Raw genomic sequence first — 17,027 nt, 5'->3', positions numbered from 1 at the left:
AATCCAGGCCAGAGAATCTCCCCCAGAGATTCCTGCCTCTGGCACAATAACTCCTGGCAGAGCTACAGTGGAGGGTTGAGAACGGGATGACGCATCTAGATTTATAGACTCCAAGTGATGGAGCCTGACAGCAGCAGAGGAGGGACTACACAGCAAGTGAGCAGAGAGCGTTGGTCATAACTAGAGCTGGTGGGGAAATGTTGGGATTTTTTCCTGCAGAAAATTTTGACTTTTAATCAAAAAACAAAACAAAACAAAACAAAATAATTGTGTCCGTGACTTGCAGCATGACATTTGGCAGTGAGACGGCTCTAGGATCAGGGAGGTGCCTTTTGCTGTGCTCATGGAACTCTGTTCAATCTGGCAGCGTTACAAGCTGTTGAAATGACCTTTTCCCACCTGAGCTCTGTGCAGTGCAGCTGGCTTTCAGCAACATGTCCAAAAGAGGAATTGGTTTTCAGCTGGAAAGATTTTGTACTTTACTTTTTTCAGCAAAGTAAAAATTTTCCATGAAAAACTTCAATTTCTCAAAAACCCAATTTTCCAGTTAAAAACAATTTGCACAGAACATTTTCAGCCTTGTTACAGTCCCATCCCAGGCACTCACTGGGGTGAGTTTCCTTCATTACCTGATTCATTTGTACAAGTAGCGCTGATCTCTTTGCTGAGAGGATCTGCCACAGAGACAGGATGTGCTTCAGCTGGGTTTGTGGGACAACCTGGAATGAAACAACACAGACAGGGATTTATCCAGACCTTGACATCGAGAAAGCCTTGATTGACACAGATATTTAAATCCTCATCATGGAAGTGAGCGCATTCTGTATTTATTTCACAGTTGCCTTGCTACTGCCAAAGTTTTAAAGAACGTCGAACCACTGAGCTGATGGAAGTCACTGGGTAAACATCTGGAACCAGAGTTTGCTGAAATGTGAAACCTGCTTTTGACAGCCTTTTGCAGGCACAGAGAGAATATTTTCTTTGTTTCCGTTTATTCAACTGGTTCAGTTCAATTAATAGTTCACTGAGTGGAACAACGAAGCTCTGGTTTGAAAAGTTGGGATCCTGCTGGTACCTGCAGGCATTTTCAGAGACACTGCTCATGTGGATTATTCATTAGTATTACTTATTTGTATTGCAGTAGTGTCTAGAGGCGCCAGTCACAATGTGCTGGGATATAACAGAGACAATGCATGTCTCCAAGTGAATGCAGGGTAACCTTTTCAGAAGCATCTAAGTGAGTTAGGAGCCTCCCCTTTTCAAAAGTGACCTGGGGGCTGTGGAGGAGTTGAAGAACCTGGGGAGGTAGAAGGTGAGTGAGCTGAATTGCTGCAGAATGTTTCAATTTAATCAAGTTGGCATTTTCTGACAGCAAAAGCGACCATACTGTACTATACACTATACAGCTGTACAGTAGGGTTGGTCAGAGAACAGGTTTTCTTCCATAGAATATTTTGATGAAATATTTTGTGGAGAATTTCAATCTTTCCTCAAAAACCTGAAAACTGATTTTTTTAGTTTTTGTTTCTTTCAGAGCAAAGTTTTCCATTTTCGGATGAGACCCAAAAGTTTTCATTTTTTTGATGGAAAGCTGAAATTTTCCATGGAAAGTAAAAAACAAAAACAAAAAGAAACATTTAGTCAAAACCACATTTTTTCGCTCAACAGTTTTTGAAAGAAACACTATTCTATATTCATATATTCAGACTGTAGTAGAAAGCATGAAAACAAAATAAATATTTATTGTAAAGAGCTTCATTGTCATTGCTGTGAATTCAAAACAAAGTTAATCTCTTACCGGTAAGTCTCTGAACTGTTTTGCATTAGCTTCCATCTTCAGCTCATTTCTGACATACTCAGTCAGGAGCCGCTCCGGATCCCCTCCAGTCACGGCCAGGAACTCCGCAGCCACTTTCAGGGTGGAGAGTGCTCTGGAAATGTCACTCACTGGGCTGGCCTCTTCCATGATGCGTTTCATCAGACTCACGCTCAGTGGTTCCTATGGATAGCAACAGGAGACAAAAGGAGGCCAGGCTGTCTGTGGGATTTCCATGTCCAATTCCTATTACAATCAATGGCATCCAAATCCCCCAGACAACTCTAAAAAAACCCAGCCTTAAGTGTTTCCACTCTGGCCTTATATGATCCAGGGATTGTATACAATGTGTGAAGAATATATGAGGAATTTTCTGAGGTGCCATATAAAAGACAAATGAAAAGATTCTAAGGCCAGAAGTGACCACTGCAATTGTCTAGTCTGACCTCCTGTATAACAGAACTTCCCCAAAATAATTCCAGTTTGAATTACAGCAGATCTTTTAAGAAAACGTCCAATCTTGATTTAAAAGTTGCTAGTGATGGAGAATCCACCGTGATCCTTGGTAAACTGTTCCAATGGCTAATTACCCTCATTGTTAAAAATGTTATTTTATTTCCAGTCTGAATTTGTCTAACTTCAGCTTCTCTATTAGATTGAAAAGCCCTTTTGTAGGGAGCCAGGGTGACCTCCCTCCGAACCAGAGGGTAAAGAGCCACTCTCTCAGCCTGAGTGGGTGGGGCCAGGCCAAGCTTACTCCATCCCCAGAAGGGGAGGGGTGGAACAAGAAGTACAAAAGGCAGGGCCCTTAGCTTAGTCAGGGCTGCACCAGGGAGGGAGACAGACCCAGACTGCTGGCTGTTCCTGGCAGACTCTGCTGCCGAGCCAGGGCAGGCCCTGGACCAGGGGAAAGCTGACCTTGAGGAAGGACTTGAGCTACCAGGACTGCCGGCCGCAGAGTACCCTGAGGAACCAGAGGAGCCAGGCAGCGACCTGAGCCAGAGTGAGCCTGATGCTCAGGGTGAGCCGGAGCTATGGGGGCTACCGGTGGCTGAATATCCCGACGAGTTGGAGGAACCAGAGGAACCCACTCGAGAGACTGGGTAGGAAGTAGCCCAGGGGCAGAACTGGACATTGCGGTGAGTCAATATTTGGTCAGCGTGTTGCGGACGGATCCCCGCTGACCCAGTGGCTGGACCCTCTCCTCCTGCCACTGTCAGGGCCCCGGGCTGGAACGCAGTGGAGTCAGGTGGGCCTGTGTTCCCCTACCCCTGCCACCCCACCTCAGGTGGCAGAATCTGATAAAGAACTCTGACTCTTGCTGGTGCTTCCCTGCCTGAGGGACATCATGGACTCTGGCTGGTACTCCTGCGTCACGCCAATTACTCCAGCACACCTCCCTCTGCTAATTTCCCGTCGACAGAGAGGTGTGACCAAGGCCTTTCAGCGAGGCAGTAGCTCCCCAGTGGCTTGGTGGACCAATTGAGACCTTGTTACATCTTTGTCAAATATTTGTTCCCCATGTAGGTACTTAAAGATTATGATCAAGTCACCTCATTGTTAAGCTGGGCTATAATGCCATGTTAATTATGTACAAATATTAGCAAATATTTTATCTCATTCTGGTAGTTAAGATTGTGACCCTCTAAGCAAAACTCCTAGAAAATATACATGCTATACATTTGATTTTGCTATACAATTCAAGTGAGAATTCTATTCCTGCTTGGAATTCTAGGGGAAGGTGACAAAAACTATAGAAAGGCTATTATTCTTTATGAAACTGGAAAGGTTTAGAGATCAGTTTCTATAATGTGATTCTGTAGACACCTTTGGTTTCATCAGTACTAAATTCAGAAGGGAAAATGGGTATTGCCAGACGGGATCAACGCCAGGTCCGTCTAGCAAAGTCGCCTGTCTCTGACAACACCCAGCACCAGATGCCGCAGAATTAGGTGTAGGAACATTCCCCTTCCCCCCGTACCAGATGGGGGATAATCTGCCCCCACACTAAGCCCCATCTTGTATCATAGAATATCAGGGTTGGAAGGGACCTCAGGAGGTATCTAGTCCAACCCCCTGCCCAAAGCAGGACTAATCCCCAGACAGATTTTTGCCCCAGATCCCTAAATGGCCACCTCAAGGACTGAAATCGCAACCCTGGGGTTAGCAGGCCAATGCTCAAACCCTTGTCTCTGATAGTAAGAGATTGGCTCAAACCCTAAAGCAGGAGGCTTATAAAATGTTTGTCATCACTACTCCTGTGGATATTTTTGTGATCTACAGAAATGTCCAATCCTTTCTGGAATCTTGCTAACTTCTTGGCCTTAGTGACTACTTGTGACAGTGAGTTCCACAGGATAGCCACGTATTGCGGGAAAAAGTACATCCTTTGGTCACTTTTGAATTTGCCACCTTTTAATTTCATTGAAAATCCTCTTGTTCCTGTGTCATGGGATGGAGAACAAACGTCCCCAAGTCGCCCTTCTCTAGACCAATAATTATTTTATTATGAGAATTCTTTCAAAATGTGTTTGAACCAATAATGAGAGCATTACATCAGTGTCATTCAGGAGTAAAATCAGGGCAGTTGACGGAGTAAAACTGTTGTGAAGCTGGTGTACAAGGGAAGAGAACGAGGCCCCCTGACTCTAAGTGGCCAAGGAATTGTACAAAAAATGTGCTTTTTAGTGGCTAAAGTTAGAGCTGGAAGCTCCACTTGGCTCATCGTGGGCCTGATCCTGGCCTATTCTAAGGCCGCTTTGCACTGCTCCAATGTCTCCAGCTGAGTATCCAAATCCTGGAGGTGCCCAGAAATGAGTGGCTAGTTTAGAAAGTGTTGCCCTTAATGAGTGAGTGGACATACTGTAGGTTTTGGATATTTACCCAACCTTCTGACTGTATTGTGGCTATGAAAGCTGTTTACAGGGGGGAAAGAGAGAGGATTATCTTAGTCTGAAGCTGGCGGAAAACCCAGGGTTGTTTTTGATCTTACCTGGCGCAATTGTTCTTTAACCTTAACTTTCGTGGAGTGCAGAGTCTTCACATTGTTCAGAGCAATGGACGGAATTGTCTGAAAAGGAAAACGTTAGTGATTAATAACTGGTTTATAAAGCACAACATGTTCAATACAGAAAAAAAACCTGAAGCACATGCCAAGAGTTAGAGCATAATTTTCAAAAGCATCTAAGGGTTTTAGGAGCCTAGGACCCATTTCAAATAGTGTCTTAGGCTCTTAAGGCCAGATTTTTGTAGGTACCTAGTGTGATTTTAAAAAAATCATCTATTGAAATCAATGGGAGTTCAGGCTAAAGTGTTTAGAACCGCCTAAGTGACTTGGGAATGTAAGTACCATTTTCAAAGATGATTTAGTCACTTGGGTGCCTAAATCCCATTGTTTTGCAGTGGCACTTAGGCACCTAACCTGCTCAGGAACTTTTGAAAATTCCACTAGGCCCCTAGATGCCTAAATAATTTCAAAATCTGGCACCTAGGAGCTCAAGTCTCACTGCAAGTCAGTGGGATTTAGACTCCTAAGCAGACCTGGGAGGGAGATAGTTTTGCTATCCTGCAAGAATTTGAGAGTTCAAAAACTTCTCTCTTCCAAATTGAGATGGAAACTCAAAATCTTGAAAATTTTCACATACAGAATTTTTTTTTTTATTTGGGTCAATTGAAATGTTTTGTTTTGATAATTTCAAAAATGTTTAATTTTGATTTTGACCTCTCAGTTTCAATTTTAAAAATAAACGAAAGAAATAACTATAATTTCAAAACATACAATGGCTTCAAACCAGAAATCAAACCATTTTGTTCCAAAAATGAGGAATCGAGATGTTTTGATATTTTCAAAACATTTCTCCAATTTTCTTTTTTATTTAAATAAACAATTTGTCAAAATCAGCATGTTCCACCAGGAAGTTTTGGTTTTCATGAATTGGCATTTTCCAACAACAAAACTGTGTCAACAAATTCCCAACCAACTCTGCTCCTAAGTGCCTAAGACCTTTCTGAAAATGGGTACTAGGCTCCTAAGTCACTTAGGCACATTTAAACATTTTAATCTAAGTCTAAACACAGTGGGGCTGATTTGCCAATGCATTACCCCCAATTTACACCAATGTAACCCCACTGCAGTCAGTGGAGCTAAACAGGTGTACATCTGGAAAAGGCCAGAGTGGATCAGATCTTTCACTTTGCATTGCTATTTTCACCTGTGCATCCTGATTTGGTTGTGGTTTACACCCATTTTGCTCAGGTGTGAATGACTCCACACAGGTGCCAGGCTACAGGGCAGCAAGCACTGAGAGTAAAATCCTGGTTGTACTGAAGTCTATGGCAAAGTGCCACCTCCATGATTTCATAGAAACATAGAATTGTAGAACTGGAAGGGACCTCGAGAGGTCATCTAGTCCAGTCCCCTGCACTCAAGGAAGGACTAAGTATTATCTAGACCATCCCTGACAGGTGTTTGTCCAACCTGCTCTTAAAAATCCCCAATGATGGAGATTCCATAACCTCCCTAGGCAATTTATTCCAGTGCTTAACCACTCTGACAGTTAGGAAGTTTTTCCTAATGTCCAACCTAAACCACCCTTGCTGCAATTTAAGCCCATTGCTTCTTGTCCTATTCTCAGAGGTTAAGAAGAACAATTTTTCTCCCTCCTCCTTGTAACAACCTTTTATGTACTTGAAATCTGTTATCATGTCCCCTCTGTCTTCTCTTCTCCAGACTAAACAAACCCAATTTTTTCTATCTTCCCACATAGGTCATGTTTTCTAGACCTTTAATTATTTTTGTTGCTCTTCTCTGGACTCTCTCCAATTTGTCCACATCCTTCCTGAAATGTGGCACCCAGAACTGGACACAGTACTCCAGTTGAGGCCTAATCAGCATGGAGTAAAGCGGAAGAATTACTTCTTGTGTCTTGCTTACAACACTCCTGCTAATACAGCCCAGAAGGATGTTTGCATTTTTTTCAACAGCATTACACTGTTGACTCATATTTAGCTTGTGATCCACTATGACACCCAGATCCCTTTCTGCAGTACTCCTTCCTAGGCAGTAATTTCCCATTTTGTATGTGGGCAACTGATTGTTTCTTCCTGAGTGTACTTTGCATTTGTCCTTACTGAATTTCATCCTGTTTACTTCAGACCATTTCTCCAGTTTGTCCAGATCATTTTGAATTTTAATCCTGTCCTCCAAAGCACTTGCAACCTCTCCCAGCTTGGTATCATCCACAAACTTTATAAGTGTACTCTCTATACCGTTATCTAAATCATTGATGAAAATATTGAACAGAACTGGATCCAGAACCGATCCCTGCGGGACTCCACTCATTATGCCCTTCCAGCATGACTGTGAACCACTGATAACTACTCTCTGGGAATGATTTTCCAACCAGTTATGCATCCTCCTTATAGTAGCTCCATCGGGTTGCATTTTCCTAGTTTGTTTATGAGAAGGTCATGCGAGACAGTATCAAAAGCCTTACTAAAGTCAAGATATACCACATCTACTGCTTCCCCCCATCCACACGCCATGTTACCCTGTCAAAGAAAGCTATCAGGTTGGTTTGACACTATTTGTTCTTGACAAATCCATGCTGTTATTTATCACCTTATTCTCTTCTAGGTGTTTGCAAACTGATTGCTTAATTAGTTTCTCTATTATCTTTCCAGGTACAGAAGTTAAGCTGACTGGTCTGTAATTCCCTGGGTTGTCCTTATTTCCCTTTTTATAGATGGGCATTATATTTGCCCTTTTCCAGTCTTCTGGAATATCTCCCGTCTTCCATGACTTTTTAAAGATAATTGCTAATGGCTCAGATATCTCCTCAGTCAGCTCCTCCTGAACTCCATCCTGAACTCACCTGGGCTTTCACGACAGGCTTCCCGCTGATGAAGCGGTGAATCACTTGCCTCTGCAGAGTCAGAAAGTTATAGTGGGTGGTTTTGGTTCCATCTTCCCCTAGCACATACTGGAAGTTCAACAGCGCCATGGTGATTAAGTCGCTCTCGGTAACACTTAACACAGAGACATGCTTCACCTCTTCCACTGAAATAGACCTGAAGAATAGGGCAGAACAGTATGAGGGGTGTTCCTCTGTACTGACAAAGAAATCTAAGATGGGACAAGCCCTGGTGGGCCATTTAGCCCATCTCTCCAGCCTTACGCTCAGCTGCCAACTCTTCAGAGTCTCATGATATTAGTGGTTCCAGCTCCTGGAGTCATGGGAGAAAAGCAGCTCCCATTTAAAAAAAAGGCACGTTTCCCACCCTGGTAGCTGCAGGGAAAAGCTTGAAATCTTGGCCCCATGAAGGCAAATAAAAGCACCTCCACCTTTATTATTGTTGGTCCTTTGACCCAAGAAATTAGCCAGCATTTAGGGCCCTGTGGTATTGTTTCCATTAAGAGGAGAAATGGATGGATATAGGTCAGGTATTTCTTTGGTGAAACCCTATTTATTTAGAGAATGCACATGAAGTCCTGGTTCCCTGAACACAGCAGGAACACACAAGCAGGAGGTGGGTCCCTGGATCACCATTTCCAAGTCTGGAGGCTCTCTGTCATGTCCCTGGGCCATGCTCACCACTGCTTCTCTTGTTTTCTGCTGGCTTTTTTCTCCTTTCTTTTTGCTTCTCACACATATACACAGTTTGCCAAACAATCCACTAGCCCTTTACAATTTGCAATCAGTCTCAGGGAAATCTCTCAGCCCACATGGCTTACTTTCTGATTGGCCTTGAAGTGTGGCCCAGTGCCTTGGGCAGTGGTTTCTACTGTTTCCAGCCATCATCATATATAGGGCTAGTTAATCGCTCCATCCATTTAGCCTGAAATAAAGGCACTTCATACACTCATTAGCTTTAAGGAAGTTACCCTGTGATTATCTGTAGATCAAAGACCCACTTGATGGCACCTTCCAGCATAACAGTATTTTTAAAAAATCTTGTGACTTTTGAGGAATCTTGTGATTTCTGGGAGGCGGATTCATGTTCTTTTTCATGCGTGGCAGAGCTGCTCACAGTGAGCCAAACGCTACTCTCCGTCACATCAGCACAATAGCTCCAGTAATAGTGAAGAAAGAGCCCAAAGCTGCTCTGAATGATGCGCTGCTAAGCTGAAGTTCTTGCCACATGTGGAAGCAGCGCTGGCTGGCTGTGTCGCTTGCTGAGTGAAAAAAAGCCCTTGGCCCTTTATAAATACCAGTATACAGAAAAAAATCATGGTACGAAATCTAACTCTTTAATTTAGCGGTGAACAAAAACCAATGGCTGGAAGCTGAAGCCTGATAAATTCAAATTGGAAATAAGGCACCAATTGTTGACAGTGAAGGTGATTAACCCTTGGAGCAAACTGTCAAGGGAAGTGGTGGATTCTCCATCCCTTGATGGTTTCCAATCCGTACGGGATGCCTTTCTGGAAGATACTTTAGCCAAACACAAGTTATTGGGCTTAGTACGTGGGTAACTGGGTGATGCTAATGGCCTGTGCTATACAGGAGCTCAGACTAGATAATCTAAGAGTCCCTTCTGTCTTTAAACTCGGAATATGGGTCTTTGTGATGTTTACCCTGAAAGCACAACACCCCATCAGCTTGGCCAACCCCAAACATGCAAATATCAGGAGCTGGGCTCCAAAAATGATGCAGCTGGCATAAGATTTAAAGAATATCATGTTCTGAGGCCTTTCTATTCTCCTTCTGGAGTTGGGGAGCTCGGGGAGCACATTTCCAGGCTTTTCCTCACATCCACGAAGGCCAGAGACTGACAGGGAAGCTGAGACTGGCAGTAAAACAGGGAGAGTTGGCAGCACAGCCATCCAGAGAGAGGAGACAACAAGGGGAAAGCAAAGAAAGACTCTGCACTCTCCAGCACTGAGGACCTTCGCCGTGTGAGCTAAAGGACCAAAGGTGAAAGGTCAGCTCTACAAAGGTCTTTTGGCACCTACAGAGGCAGATAAGAAGTAATAATCTCTAGTGCCTCACAGAGCTAAGTACCATTATCCCCATTTTACAGTTAGGAAGACTGAGACACAGTGAAAGACATTGACTTGCCCAACAAGTAGAGCCAGGATTAGAACCTAGGTCTTCTGCATCCATTAGCCTATAGTACCTCCCATTGCAGTCGTTGAAAACAATGAGAGTTTGGTGCCTAACTTGCCTTGGCACTTTGGATAAATCCCACAAGGTGCCTCTTTGCATCTTCAGATGCCTAAACACCTTCGTAAATCTGGCCCTAAGAGTTTCAACCTGCCCCATTAAAGCCAATGGGAGTTTTGCTCCTGTGGTTGTACCAGCTGAACTGAAATCAAGCATGTCTTGGCCTTTTGGCTAAGATCAAGTGCACCAGTTGAGCTGAAAGAAGTTTACAAAAAATCAGTGTAGTTGCACTGGTGCAAACCCCGGTGTGGATGCACTTATATCAGTTTACAGCTGGCTTGTATTGGTTGAGCTAGCCTGCTCTACCCCCAGATTTTGTACCAATTTAACTATTTTTTGGTGTGTATGATTTTTTTAGCTATATAGTTTAATTGGTTCAACCCCTAACCAGGTGCAGTTGTACCAGTATAAAGATGCTTACACCACTATAACTTATTACCCTAAATATATGGGAAAAACTACACTGCTGTCAACATCTTCATACTGGTACAGCTGCGATCACACTCTGGGTTATATGCCGCTGAATGTCTGTGGCACTCCCAAGTTAGCTTTAAAAAGGCCCCTGTTGGGACCATAAGTATCCTGCTATGCTTCTCAGTCCGTCCTTACGGTAACATGGCAAGTTACCCTGGAGTCAGTATGGAGTCATCCCTTGATTGCTGTGGGGTCAGAGCTGGATTTTGATCTCAGCTCCCCTGGGATCAATCCAGAGTTATCTCCTGACTGCAGGGGGTCAGAGTCAGATTCTGATTTCAGCTACCCTAAGGTAAGTCTGGGACCAGGGTGCTGGGTGCTGAAAGCTATTGGACAAACCTGTAAACCCTGTATATGATGGAAACCACTTCAAGACAGGGGTGCTGCCACACCCCCAGCATCCCTAGTTCTAGCACCCATCTGGGAGACTAAAATAAATGAGGATAATTGAACTACCTAAATTGCAGTGAAGTTGATCAGTCCTTCAGTCATTAGATACAATTCAAGCTTATCTCCCTCAACAGACCAAATCAACTTTACACCCCACCTGAGCAGACCAGGCCTTGAAATAGCTTCACCCTAATTGCCTCATTGCACAAGGTCATAACAGTTATGTTTTCTTCTTGGAGAAGTCTGGCCTGGCCCGCCTCAGATAGATGGCTCTACATCAGGAGTAACATCATTGACATCAATGGAGCTATGCCTGTTTTATACCATCTGAAGTGAGATGAGACTCAGGATCTATGTTTTAAGATGAATTGTGCATTTATAGGTAACTAGTCAGAGTGGTTCACCCCTAGGGGTGAGGATTGAAAGATACCTTTCCTTTTCCTTAGTGAGTTGAACAACTGTGTCAATACAGCTGTTCTGGAGCTGTATTAAGAACTTTGTAACAATGTAAGTTATGGATGGAGTGGTTGGCAGGAGGTCCAGGATAGCAGTGTCATCTTTGATCTCCTTGCACCACAGTTCGTCAGGGATACTGATTTCTGTAACAAAGCAGAAAATCTTTCACACAGTGTGCATGGAATCACAGGAACCAGGGTATCAAATGGCAGCAGTAGAACTAGGTGAGGAAAGAAACATTTTTCACAAAATAATTCTCCATATTTTCCACGCCATCTTTTTGTCAAAATTTCAAATTGAATCTAAATAAATAAAATTAAACCAGCTGGCTGGAAAAAAAAACAAAACAAACAAAAAAAACCACCCCCCCAAAAAAAAACCACAGCAAGTGTTTTGTGAAAAAAATAAAAGGTGTGGAAAAACTTGCAAAAAAAAAAAAAAAAAAGAAATAAAAATTGTCACACCCAGTTCTAGCTAGCGATTTCCATCTGGGAAAATGCTTGGTGATCTGGTTAATCTGATTATCATTACCCTATAAGTACACAGCTCCTTTCCTCGCCAACCCTTCAAAGATTTATAGCCATGCTGAGCTTTAGAGGTGAATAGCCTTGGTGAAGTCAGTGGAACCACTCAGAGTATGTTAAGAATGTTCATGTCTTTGCAGGATGAAGTTAATTTGGGTACAGCTGTATATCAAGGAATACTTGGTAATTACTCTGGAGTAGACTTATACTCAGCTTCAGAACTGAATCGTTTGTTACGTAATAGAAAAATATCTCGAAAGGAAAGTAAAACACATGAAAAAGTCAAAATACCTGAGTTTTTGGGACTTGATCTTATATTGTTCCACACTTTCTGAACAGTTTGTATGGCTCTTTTGAAAGTCAAACGCTGATCATCTAAAAGTTGGAAGAGAAGATGGCATTTATCAGCATATATTTTCCAGGGGGGAAAAATTGTTTCCTTCCTGCAAAAGTACTTCTTATAGTAAAAAGACTAATTGAAATTTTAACTGGCCTTGCAACATTAAACAAGTTTTACCTACAGATCTGAGGTAAAAATTTGAAAAGTGCTTACGTTTCTTGGGATCCTGAGATTGATTTTTGAGAGATTTAGGCACTGAGGGCTAGACCCATAAAGGGATTTAAGCACCTAATTGTCATTTGTGCACCTGAGGCCAATTGCTACTTAACTCTGCAGTTGCTTAAATTCCCACTGGTAAAGTGCCCTAGATGCCTAAATTTCTGCTAGGTGGCATGTACACAGCCCTCTACATCCTGACACCTCCTAAGCCCCAGCAGGATTCATGGAGGTAATTGTCCCACTGTACTTGGCACTGTGGAGGCTTCAGCTGGATACTGTGTCCAGTTCTGGGCAACACACTTTCATAAAGATGTGGACAAACTGGAGAGAGTCCAGAGGACAGCAACAAAAATAAAAGAAGGGTTAGAAAACCTGACCTGTGAGAAAAGGTTAAAAAAACTGAGCATGTTTAGACTTGAGAAAAGAAGGTGAGGGGGGGACTTGATAACAGTCTTCAGATATGTTAGGGGCTGTTTTAAAGAGGACAGTGATCAGTTGTTCTCCATGAAGCCAGGACAAGAAGTAATGGGTTCAATCTGCAGCAAAGGAGAGTTAGGTAACATATTAAGAAGGGTCATTAAGTTCTGGAATAGGCTTCCAAGGGAGGTTGTAGAATCTCCATTATTATTATTATTTCTTTCTTTCTTTTTTTTTTAAAGAACATGATGGACAAACACCTGTCAGGGATAATCTAGGTTTACTTGATCCTGGACTTGATGATTTCTCAAGGTCCCTTCCAACCCTACATTTCTATGAGTCTATGAACTAAACATCTCCCCACCTATCTCATCTGCAGAAGCCCAACCCAGGAGGCATTTTCAGAGGCACGCTTCCAAGTTAGGCCCCGCCCAAAGCAGGGTCAAGGCAGAAGAGCTAGCAATGGTACCTTTGTATCAGTGGTTAGAGCATGCACCTTGGATGTGGGAGAGCTGCATGCAAACCCCATCTGTTTTACTTAGAGCCGGGACTAGAACCCAGAATCCCTGGGATTGCAGGTAAGTGACCTAACCACTGGGCTATTGGGTATTCTGGGCTAATACCCTCTCAATCTCTCCTGTTGAACCTGCTCCACTTTGTGTAAATTACTCAAATATTAGCTGGAGCAGGGGCACTGGAGCCAGGCTCTCCCAGGTGGGTAACCTGATCACCAGGCTACAAAGCCATTCTCTCTCTCTCTCTCTCTCTGGCCCAATCAGCGTAAGTATTAATCTGTGGATTCGCTCAGGCAGCAGGGCATGTAACCGTCAGGAGTTGCAATGCTGAGTTTAAGTCTCCTGTGTACATGGGCACCAGGTTTGTATAATTTTTGGTGGTGCACAGAACGAGTCCAAGCAGAGCCGTCCCATCCATTGGACGGATCAGGACAACCACCCTGGGTCCCGCATTTCAGGGGGACATGGGGTCCAGGGCGGCCTGGGAAGTTAGCAGGAGGCCTGGTGCTAGCAGGATCGAGCAACCTGGCCCCAGCCCACTCCGTTCTGCTCTGCTCTGCCAGTTCTCGGTGACCCTCGGTGGAGGGGGCAGAAGCCAGAAAGAGGTGGAAAGGGGGCGGACGCTTGGGGGAATGGGGGGAATGGGGGCAGGGAGGGCGAAGCAGAGGCGGGGCAGGGGTGGGAAGAAGTGGGGCGGAGGCAGGGGTTTGGGGGAAGGGGTGTAGTGGGGGAGGGGTGGAGCAGAGGCAGGAAGAGGTGGGGCGGGCTGGGGCTGGGTTGCTTGCTGCTGCTGGCGCTAATCCCCCAGGCATCCCTGGACCCCGGGACTGTTGCCCAGGTCCGTCCTATGGACGGGATGGCTCTGAAAATATAAGCTCAAACATTAGTGAAGTTGGGCCCACGTCCCGGAATATTGGTGGATAACTCGCTGCCTATGCCTGTGTGGATCTAGCCCTGAGAAGATCACGGCCAGGTCTACACTTGGCGCACTTTGCCAGTGTGGCAATACCAGTATCCTGTTCCAGCAAAGCGCTCCTAGTGCGGACACAGCAGCAGCAAAACTGCACTTTTGCCAGTTTGGCTTATTCCTGCCTCCATGAGCAAAATAAGTGGTCCCAGCAAAAGCACAGTGCAGCTGGTATAACTGTCTCTGCACTAGGTGCTTTTGCCATCAAGCTCTGTTAGTCACAATTTTGCACCTCATCACACCTGACCAGCCTGGCCATGCTGTCACAAGTCTGTAGTGTGGACCTGGCCACAGTCCTATGGAAAGCCAAAGGCTCTTAGGCTCCTCAGTCACTGAGGCATGTTGATTGATTGCTCTCATTGGCTTTTTTGACTGATGTTTACAATTTGCACATAATTGCAGAACTGCGGGTGTTCTCCTTGGTCCACAGGCCAGATCCAAAGCCCACTGCAGGAAATGGGAGCTTGTCCCTTGATCTCCACAGTATCTGGCTCAAGCCCCAGGCATGTCACTATTATCCCCTGTATAGAGACCACGCCTAGCTCAGACATGTACGTTCCTTGGGTTCTTTATTGCTGCTCAGGAAATAGAGTCATACTGATTCTTGGGTGCAGTGAAGCTGCTGGGGGTTGTCCCCACAATGCAAAGCTGCCATAAAGCTGTTGGATCTGGCTGCAAGAAGATCCCTGCAGCACTGAGGGATCCACAGGTTTGTAGGGCCAGCGCACAGTGACGATTCATGTCAGCTGGAGATCTGGCCCCACTGACTCCAATACAGCTGCACCAAGAGTAGATTTGGTACCATAACCCTAGAAGTATGAAGTGTACCTGAGAGGTCGTCCCGTTCCAAGAAGTTTCTCACAGAAAGCCTTTCACCTTCGTGTATATCGCCGTTTTGGAAACAGTGGATCAGAGAGCGCTGCAGAGTGAGAATTTCAGGCAGGTACTGTACATGTCGGATGTGCTGGTGCTGTAAGAGAAAAGTAACCACCTTTTTAACATGATGCCTATGTTCACTGGGAGAGGAAAAATGTTATGGGGAAGGGTGTTGAGTGGTTTTGATGTTCCTGAAAACATCATGGTTATGTGGGTGTCTGGCTGCTTTGCATCACTGGGGCAATGCAAAGCAGCCAGCGGAGATCGGTCCATCTGGCCCTGAACCCCTGTGGATTTTTTAATAGTAACTTACTTTAGCCTACAGTTCTCTATTAGACCCTAGGAAAGCTATGCAAAGATCCTGCTACCTGCCAACCCCCTAGCATTTCATACTGGCAATTGCTAGCACACCTGTTGTAATGCAAACTCAAATTGTCCATAGGCATGTGCAGCAGTCAGATGAAGTTGCCTGACTGGAATGGAGGCAGCATATCACACTTGCCTTGTTTCTTTGGGCCAGATTAAGAGGTGTTGTATAAACAATGGTGTAAATTAACCCCCTTGTGAGGATAGCTGTCCTATTTCTTTACATGTGCAGCAGGGAGCCTGGTAGAAGGGGAAGAGTTTAAAGTAGGAAAAAATGGTTTTTTTTGGTCAGCTTACACGTATTAATTAAGCGCTGTTTCTAAGACATGTGAAACCCTGCCTACACTAGGTTTTTTCCTAGTCTGGATAAAGAACTTTAGGGTTAGAGACAGCAGGCTTTAGGCAAGCTATGGTTTTCTTTGTTCTAATAAAGTTCCTTGTTTAGTGTTTGGAGAAATCAGCCATCGTCACATGACTCCCTTGCAACTGGTCAGTGAGTGTGAGTTGGCCTGAGAGAGTCCAGATGAGAGTAAGGGAGTAAATCTTACACATCATCTCAGAATCTGGCTTTATAGGCATAACTTAAAGCTGTACGTTCATGTTTAAATATAGACATGATGGAAGACCTAGCATAATTATCTCCTGTCTTTAAATCAAGACCTCAGTCTCTTTCTAAAATATCCATTCTAGGTCACCCAGAAATCACTGAGTGAGGTTCTCTGGCCTGGGTTACACAGGAAGCCAGACTATAGACAATTGTAACAGCCCCTTCTGGCCTCAAAATTGACAAATATTAGATTTTTCTTTAACCTTGAATATCACTTCATTATGTTGGAACAGTGAGTTCAGGGGGGTGAAAAACAGGGAGGGAGAAGAGCTACTGAAGCTAAAGGACAATGTTGGCACAAGAATAAATATGTATAAACTGGCCAGGAATAAACGTAGGCTAGAAACCATCAGAGGAGGGAGGGTCTGGAACAGCCTCCCGGTAGGAGTGGGGCCCAACACTCTAACTGGTTTTAAGATGGAGCCTGATAAGCTATGAAGGAGTTTGTATGATGAGCAGTAGCAGGGGACTGGACACGATGTCCCAGGAGTATATTTTTAATGGTGAGACTAATTAACTATTGGAACAATTTACCAAGGGTCATGGTGGATTCTCCATCACTGACCATTTTAAAATCAAGATTGGATGTTCCTCTAAAAGCTCAGCCCTAGGAATTATTTTGAGGCAGTTCCTGGGCCTGTGTTAGACAGGAGGTCAGACTAGATGGTCCCTTCTGGCCATGGAATCTATCAATCTATGAGCCCCCTTCTAGTCCTAATGTTCCTATTACTCTAACTATAAATGAGTATTGTTATGAGCTAGGTGAAAGCTTGTTATGGGTTGAGTTAAAACCCCACTGTGACTGATAGTTGTGAACTCAATTAACATAAGTAACATAACTGTAAGTAAAAGCCCCACCTAAGACAAAAGATGTGTGTGAACCTGCCAAGGAGCT

The 17,027-nt window shown here is 44.2% G+C and overlaps 1 protein-coding gene across 1 annotated transcript in view; it reads right to left on the bottom strand.

Annotated features, from left to right (window-relative positions):
• LOC120404066 (E3 ubiquitin-protein ligase RNF213-like) overlaps positions 1-17,027 on the bottom strand; it is an 81,757-nt gene that overhangs the window by 4,279 nt on the left and 60,451 nt on the right. The window contains exons 28-34 of the mRNA XM_039536074.1: positions 15,112-15,253; positions 12,117-12,200; positions 11,276-11,444; positions 7,690-7,885; positions 4,809-4,886; positions 1,799-1,999; positions 630-719 (exon numbers count right to left, since the gene is read on the bottom strand). Of these exons, the coding sequence (XP_039392008.1) occupies positions 630-719; positions 1,799-1,999; positions 4,809-4,886; positions 7,690-7,885; positions 11,276-11,444; positions 12,117-12,200; positions 15,112-15,253 (960 nt within the window). The remainder of the gene's footprint in view (positions 1-629; positions 720-1,798; positions 2,000-4,808; positions 4,887-7,689; positions 7,886-11,275; positions 11,445-12,116; positions 12,201-15,111; positions 15,254-17,027) is intronic.

The sequence above is a fragment of the Mauremys reevesii genome, linkage group 4 (assembly GCF_016161935.1).
Source record: "Mauremys reevesii isolate NIE-2019 linkage group 4, ASM1616193v1, whole genome shotgun sequence".
Lineage (NCBI taxonomy): Eukaryota > Metazoa > Chordata > Testudines > Geoemydidae > Mauremys > Mauremys reevesii.
Note: the sequence above shows the minus strand (reverse complement) of the source record. Positions and strands in the feature narration are given on the sequence as shown.